General features: G+C 39.1%; 1 protein-coding gene and 1 long non-coding RNA gene across 3 annotated transcripts; one reads left to right on the top strand and one right to left on the bottom strand.

Moving 5' to 3' along the window:
• Positions 1-1,624: 1,624 nt before the first annotated feature.
• LOC116927811 lies at positions 1,625-2,944 on the bottom strand. The gene is made up of 4 exons (XR_004396795.2): positions 2,400-2,944; positions 2,241-2,328; positions 2,075-2,180; positions 1,625-2,014 (listed from the first exon to the last, which is right to left on the bottom strand). It is a non-coding gene; the product is annotated as an uncharacterized LOC116927811 (long non-coding RNA).
• A 326-nt stretch (positions 2,945-3,270) lies between these two features.
• LOC116927733 lies at positions 3,271-5,585 on the top strand. 2 transcript variants are annotated; one of them, XM_045175895.1, is made up of 4 exons: positions 3,271-3,363; positions 3,464-3,895; positions 3,960-4,064; positions 4,132-5,585. In XM_045175895.1, the coding sequence occupies exon 4, from the start codon at positions 4,178-4,180 to the stop codon at positions 5,288-5,290; it is 1,113 nt and encodes a 370-aa protein (XP_045031830.1). In that variant the 5' UTR covers positions 3,271-3,363; positions 3,464-3,895; positions 3,960-4,064; positions 4,132-4,177; the 3' UTR covers positions 5,291-5,585. The 2 variants fall into 2 exon arrangements, with proteins under 2 accessions (XP_045031830.1, XP_045031831.1); XM_045175896.1 differs by having other exon boundaries at positions 3,464-4,064.
• The last annotated feature ends 2,596 nt before the right edge of the window (positions 5,586-8,181 follow it).

Here is an 8,181-nt window from a genome sequence, read left to right as displayed (position 1 = left end):
ACAGTAAAGAGGAGAAGCGTTTCCATATCATAGCTTTCTATGACCAATGAAATTAAAATATTTAAAAAAATTATGCGTATAGACCTATACCGTCTCTGATTATAAATTTTGAATATGGAGAAATTTAAAGAACGACGTTGACGAAAATTTTAATAGATAAGTTGTGTAAAAACTATTGAATTATGAAGCTGAAGCCATCTAGTGAGCATGACGTCAAAAACGATGGGTATGAAAAATTTACCCGCGTAAAAACAAAGGACTCGATTGGTGTAAACATTTCCTGTAAGTGTTTTGTTGGAGCCAAAATTTAATAAATGGTACGGATAAGGTACAGTATCCTGCACAAAAATCCGAACACCGATTTAATTTTTTAAAGCCATCTATTGGCGGGGTAAAGGGTTTTTTGTTTGTTTTTCTTTAAGAGGGAGGGTAGACGGGGTGATGGACACATAGGGCAGGGTTGGGTAAGTCTAGACATTTTTTTTATGCCTTAAGGTATTACGCTTTACGGCAAGTAACAGGTCGGGACATTTTTGCAACCCCTAGGGTGGTGTGTTTTTTTTTAAACGACAGTTGGAAATGTTGGACTTAGGCTGTGTAATACTCCTTACCCAAATAAATTATAAAGCTGCCTGTGCACAATTATTTCGATACCGATGGCATATGTGTAGAGCCTCTGATTGCGACGCCGTTGATCAGTGTTCGAATCCTAACAAGGATTTGCAAAATATATGGTATCATTATAATATTCTTTATTCGAATTTGCTGGGAATATTAATTTCTCTAGAACGAAGGATATTATTATTTTTAAAATTATTTAATAAACAAAAAAAGGATATATTGCTCGATGAAAATTTATTTTATATGTGAACGAAATTTTCTCGTAAGTCAACAATATTAACTCATCACCTCATCTGGAATCGAACACCGATCTCCAGCACCACATTCAGAAACGCTACACCTACGCCATTGACAGCGACGTAAACATTTACAGGCAGCTGGAACATGAGCTTAATTGTTTCGGTAAGCAACATTACCATGCCCAAGCCCTAAATTTCCAACTGTCGTTTTAAAAAACACACCACCCTGGGGGTTGCAAAAATGTCCCGAACTGTAACTTGCCTTAAAGCGTAATACCTTAAGGCATTTAAAAAATGTCTAGACTTACCCAACCCTACCCTGTCGTGTCCATCACCCCGTCTACCCTCCCCCTTAAAGAAAAACAAAAAAAAAGCCCATTACCCCGCCAATAGGTGGCTTTAAAAAATTAAATCGGTGTTCGGATTTTTGTGCAGGATACTGTACATCCACAAGGGACTGTGAGAATTTATCGCGTAACGATGCAAATGACTTTATTTTTGTTTTAGAATGGACCGCTTTGAGATGTCTTATACTTGAGCCTGTCTCAGACGTCCCGTTGGTACGTCTTTGGGACTCGATTGGGACAAAAATTCCTATCTGGGTACACACTTTCCATTACATGGCGGTTTTTTTTTTCTCGCAATTCCCCTGAACTACAGGATGGAGTCATTCGTGAAGCCTACGATGCAAAAACGCTTCCATATATCTGTGAAAAGCTGAATCCTTTACACCTCCTTATTTATTTAATGAAGTATTGCTGTCGAATGCCATTGGATACTGCTTTCATCGATCCGTATGTAGGACGTGTACATATCCGTGTTTCAATCATAATGTGTAGTATGTTGCTAGAACTTTTTAAGCATGCCTATTACAGGAGCGTCCCAATTTTGTTTTCATTTATACTATTGTACTTTCGACAGAATCTCACCAATATATTTATCTACCACGATGACATCTATTCAGCGTATCATCGTCGTCGCTCTTGCAATCTCTACGAATTGTTGCGAATTGTACATTTCAGAAGACGGCGTTTTATTCGAGATGACCGAGTCCATATCAACCGTTATCACAGTATTTCCGTCGAATCCTTTTTTCCAAGACAAGGACAGTGTAATCCTTGCCATCGTCCACGTCTTCACAATTACTATTTTGGCTGCATAATACGAATAATAAAATAAGTCGGCAGAAACTGGAATATTTTAAGTATTTTAACTTAATATGTGTTCAGTTATCACAGTATCGTGACCATCAATAATAATGCAAATGAGTCAAGCAACTGTAGTAACAGTTAAGTAATGGCATAATCCTTGAGAAATAAACTGAAATAAATAATAAATTAATAGTCTGCAGATAAGAATATTTAATGTATCATCTCTTACATGTGTTAAGGTATTGTAGTCTACTGACCAACAATAATTATGCAAATGATGTCAAGCAACTGTATAGTTGCTCACTGGCAACAAAATCCTTGTGAAATGTGTAACAAAAAGAAAAAAAACTATTCTCAGCAAATTTTAATATTAAGTATTGGCACTTACATGTTTTCAGTTATCGTAGACTGGTGACCAACAATAATGATGCAAATGATGTCAACAGAGATAAGGAGATGGCTCACTCCACGTAAAGCCCAGCAGTCGACATTTTCCCTCCTCCCCCTCTCTAGCAGACGAATTCGACTGCGCTGCTCCTTTCGGCCAGCTCCGGAATCATGGCTGTACTTGGCGGTAAGGATTTCCCAGTGGCGCTCCCCCTTCACGTTTTAAACCATACCGTCCTTACCGCCAAGTACAGCCACGATTCCGGAGCTGGCCGAAAGGAGCAGCGCAGTCGAATTCGTCTGCTAGAGAGGGGGAGGAGGGAAAATGTCGACTGCTGGGCTTTACGTGGAGTGAGCCATCTCCTTATCTCTGGATGTCAAGCAACTGTACAGTTGCTAGCTGGCAACAAAATCATTAGGAAATTCACTGTAACAATAACAAGAAGAAAAGACTACAGTCAGCAGATTGAAATATACATAAAGTATTACCACTTACATGTTTTAAGATATCGTAAACTGGTGACCACACATGATGACGCAAAATGATGTCAAGCAACCGTACTCGTAGCTAATCGGCAGCATCTTTGGGAAGTGCTCTAGGATAAAAGGTAAATTAATAGCCAGCAGATTGAAATATATTTAGTGTTAACACTTACATGTGTTCAGTTATTGAAGACTGGTGACCAACAATAATGATGGATGTCAAGCAACTGCAGTTTAGAGAATTAATTTTTTTTTTTCGTGGTAAAACGGATTGCCATATTTTTACGTAATCGACTACATATACATTATAGGGCTTTTTTAGAAAGTGAAAATCCGACTTTCAGAAATCTGGCAACGCATGCGTTTTGTAGTCGTTTTCCATTTACATGGTAAAGGCCATAAGAAATTTAAGTGTTTGTAACAAAATATACGAACTCGTTCAATTCGCAATATTTCTTCACAAGAATTCCACAGTGCTCTAGGTAAGATATCGGTCGTTAATTTCATGTATAGTTTACTCGGACTAAAAAATTATTAAGGGCTGAAAATTTAAATACAAAACTTTGTTTTGGTTTTTTGCAGAGAAATGGCTGTCTGCTGTGTAGTTGGATGTGGACGCAAGTATAAAAGAAACGATAAAGACAATAATCCGAAGTTCTATTCAATCCCAATCGTTAATCCCTACGACCCATTAACCCAATTGAGAAGGAATGAATGGCTGAAACGATTGAATCTTTCAGAAAGTAGTGTGACACCTAAAATAAAAGTTTGTTGTGCACATTTTGAGTCAGGCAAGACATATTTTCAGTTTTAATAGTTAGATAACAATCTCTAAATATATTCACTATTGATTAACAGGAGGTCCAAGTTATCACCTGATGAAAAAGGATGTCGATTGGGCTCCTAACAAGAATCTTGAGCCACAATCGAAAGGAGAGGCAGTGGCTCAGTGAGCCAAACGCTTCATTAAAATCTCTAACCTGCCAAAGCCTGAAAAAAGGAAGAGAGAAACAAGTATATTAAAGGTTATACACAACTTGAAATAGTTAGCAAACAATATTAACAGTTGTAATTTTAGATTTGTCAAATACACCAGCTACCAGCTTAGCTGTGCCAGTTGACACACGCTTGGAAGTTTTGGCAGATGATGCACAAGCTGTGGAGACACCAGCCCACTCAGAAGGTATAAAGCCTAATTTTTTTGTTAGAGCAAGTCTGATAAATACGTATCATACTTGGTTTTATTATAGGAACTGATGGTCAAGAAGTTGATCTCATGAAGCATGCAATGTTTCAATGCTGAAGCAAGAAGTCGCATCCCTTTCAGCTCGTGTAGCTTTTCTGGAATCACAGAAACGTGACCTCGAATTGGCCAATCAAGATTTATCTGAACGATTGGCTGACTTGGAACGAACCTCGGGGCGAACTGATATGTGCCACCGTGAGTTGCAAAAAGATTTTGTTGAGCTGAGAGACAAGCTTTTTAAGGCGTACGATGAGAAGAACAATTCTTTTGTTAAGTCAGTTTTGGCGAGCGGATTCAAAATGATGTTTCATACAAGATTTTCCAAACTATCATTTGAAGCACTCTATCAAGTTTTACTGCCAATCGACCGCTACAATAGCGAAAAGCTTTGCATGCGCAAACAGCTGCTGTTACCGTTGATCAAACTGGTTCACGATTTCCCCCATCAAGATTTAGCTTTCCGATTTGGAATAAGCCCAGCCACGTCATCTCTAATCTTCAGATCCTGGGTTTCAATTTTTAACGACCGTTTGTACAAGAGAATTGTAAGATCGCCTAACCGTGATTGCAACAAGGCTACTCTTCCTATGCTCTACAGAGAACATTTTTCCGATCTTACAGAGATCATTGATTGCTACGAAACGCAAGTTCAGAAGCCTCATTCTTTGAAGGATCAAGTCGCTTTATATTCATCTTACAAAGGTCGAGACACAGTCAAGGGTCTAGCTGCAGCAACTGGACACGGAGTTCTCACTTTTATGTCACCCTTATTCTGTGGCCGAAAGAGTGACAAACATATTGTTCTCCAAAGTGGATATTTAGACCACATTCAACGTGGAGACTTGGTCCTTGCAGATCGTGGTTTTCTCATCGAGGAGGAAATGGCCATTCGAGGCGCGAAGCTCGTAACTCCCGCTTTCATGAAGAACCAGAAGCAGTTTCATGCGAAGACAACCGATGCGACTCGAAGAACCGCTAATTCGCGCATTCACATCGAGCGATTCATTGGCTCGTTGCGGAACCGATTCAAAGTAATGAAAGGGCCAATCCCCATAAAATATCTTTACTGCTACGACGATTCTGGCTTGACTTTGTATGACAAAATTGTCCGTGTTTACAGCATTCTGAACAACCTTTCCCCGAGTATTGTATCTTCTGATTAATTATTTTCTATTCCGCTCCATGAATTTCTAACAAGAAGCAAACTTTTCGTATGATTGTTCTATGTTTATTTGGTACACAGTAGTAATACAAAACAGTATCAAATGATACTGTAACAAAACAAGTTGATGCATTTGGTTCTAGTGATGAGATGATGATGAGGTGATGAGACGTTAATTGATTGCAGCAAGTGGTTTACGTTTCTTTGACTTTTTGACACACATATCACATCTCCACTTCACAGTAACTCGTTTCCCTTCCAAGTTCAAACAACTACGGTGAAACTTTTTACCGTAGCATTCTTTGTCAGCACATGAGATCATTTCATTATCAACACTTAATTGTCCGTTGCAAATACAAGGAAAATGCGAGTTGGAATCATTATCAGGAGTTCGGTCGTTTCTAATCACCAGGTGATTTTCTTGGTCTACTTCCATGCTCACGACCTCTTCAGCGGTGAGTTGAGGGAGTCGGTATCGTCCAACAGTCCAATACTTGGACAACAGCTCAGGGATTACAACATTTAGAGCAAACTTAAAACTTAAACTTTGGAATGTTTATCTCAACCCAATGTTGATCGGCAAAAACGGGGACACAGACGAAATCTTTGGGGGTCCACACACCAAATAATAATCTATTTGCACCACATACATACATTTGGACTTGGCACTGATCATAGTACAGTATCCTGCACAAAAATCCGAACACCGATTTTTGTGGCAAAAGCCATCTATTGGCGGGTGATGTCAATGAATGGAGTTTTTCCCATGCAGGGCTTAGGGCTGGGAAGGTGCAGGGAAGGTGGGCTATGAAATGCATGTTTTGTTTTTGTAAATTTACAGTGCAATAAACAACTTGATGTTAATTTTGAAAATAATTGAAAAATATAAATAAGATTTTTTTAGACATCGATTTTCTATGCTTTTTTTAGATATTATTTTGCAAAATAAAAAGATTTCAATGAAAACCGAAAAAAAAAAGTTATTGCTGAAGCGTGATTCGAACCCGGAATTCCGGAGTGGTAGACCGTTGCCTTAACCCTTTAGCTATACCGACCACGTTGTTAGAACATATTGGCCATAACATATATATCGTCGCTTGACATTATTTTGTTTGAAAAAATTAGGAAATAACTATAACAATTAAATTAATTGTTTTCGCGCATAAATATTTCATAAATCTAAATGATTTGCATACAAATATCTCTGCAAATGCCTTTCACCGATCGGGGATTTAAACCCCGTTCTCCCGCATCCCTGACAAGCACGCTACAGATACGCCTATCATGCCTTATGATATGCCAGTATTCTGAATAAGTCTACAAGCGAAAATTTATTTGCGTAGAAATATTACGTGTGTTTTTCTTGCGCCATAGGCATTACACAGGTCTGATGCTGTTTTTTCTGTCAAGAAAAGCTCCCCAAAAATGTGGAAAAAAGCCGAAGGCAAAAATCGACTTACTTACCGCCTTGGCCACGCTAAGCGCACCTTTGCTTTACATATGTTTTTTTGGGAGCATTTTTGCTTCCATCCCATAGGTTCAATAATTAACTTATACTTTATTAGGTCACACTGGACATAATAGTTTATAAGACGTGCGTGCTAGGTCAAATAGAAAAACAAAAACGAAAAATCACAAACACCTATTTGTTTTCGTTTCAAACACCTTTTTGTTTTCGTTTCGTGACCCTTACCACTTCTATTTGTTTTACTTTTCACCCATTTTCGGAAAAAATAATCATCTTTCTTTAGTTTTCATTATTCGCTAGCGGTGCAACAATGTTTCGCGCAGATCGTGGTCTGAAAAAGCTTATTCCTAAAGAGCGCGCTTCAATAATTGCGCTTGCGGAAGCGGAAAAATCAGTGCGTTATATTAGTGCTAAATTAGATATTTCAGTGTCAACAGTAGTTTATTGGAAGAGAAGATTCGAAGAGACAGGGGATGTTGAAAGGCAACCGGGTTCAGGGAAAAAAAAATTAACGGAAGCAAATGAAGAGGATATTGTTTCCGCCGCGCAATCTAAGCCCATAACTACCGCGCAGGAAATAGCAGGTGAACTGTGAACCAATTTTTTATTCATCATTATTTAATGTTATGTCTATATTAATTCAGACGTCGTTGGTGTTGGTGTTACCCCTTCCACAATAATACGTGTCTTGAAAAAGTGAAATATTCATCCGCGTCGGGCTGCGCGGAAGTTTTTTTTAACTCCTGCGCATGCGGAACAGCGACTGCATTTTGCTGGCACGTTCGTGAATATGCCGGAGGCATGGTGGGAAGACGTAATTTTTTGCGACGAAAAATCTTTTGGGTATACGTTAATTTATTTTGTTAACCTCTCTTTTAAATTATCAATTATTTATTAAGGTCGGACGAATGCGGGCGGGTATTTGCTTACAGAGTAAATGGCACTCGTTTCGACAGAGAACACGTCCAAATTAAGGACGGAAGCGGCAGGAAAACTGTGCCCGTCTGGGCATGGTTTTCAGCTAACGGGGCCGGGGATTTCGTTCGGATTGAAGGGAAGCTAAATACCGAAAAATATCTGCAAATTCTCGGGGACATCCTACTGCCTGCGATTCATGAAAAATTCCCCGGAAGGCGAATAAAATTTATCCAAGATAAGTCCCCGATCCATCAAGCACACCTAATCAAGCAGTGGTTTGAAGATAACCGAGAAGTCATAGAATTACTGCCTTGGCCGCCGAAAGGGGCGGACATGAACCCCATCGAAAACGTCTGGGGGGACATCGTAAAGGATTCCGAATTTTTTCGACCACGTTCCGCGGATGAAGTATTCGATAAGGCTAATGCTATTTGGGAAGGGTATAAGGGGAGGCCAACTTATTGGCGTAAGTTAGCTAATTCCATGGTAAACAGGTTGCAAATGGT

Source organism: Daphnia magna, linkage group LG7 (assembly GCF_020631705.1).
Source record: "Daphnia magna isolate NIES linkage group LG7, ASM2063170v1.1, whole genome shotgun sequence".
In the NCBI taxonomy this organism is placed as follows: Eukaryota; Metazoa; Arthropoda; class Branchiopoda; order Diplostraca; family Daphniidae; genus Daphnia; species Daphnia magna.
Note: the sequence above shows the minus strand (reverse complement) of the source record. Positions and strands in the feature narration are given on the sequence as shown.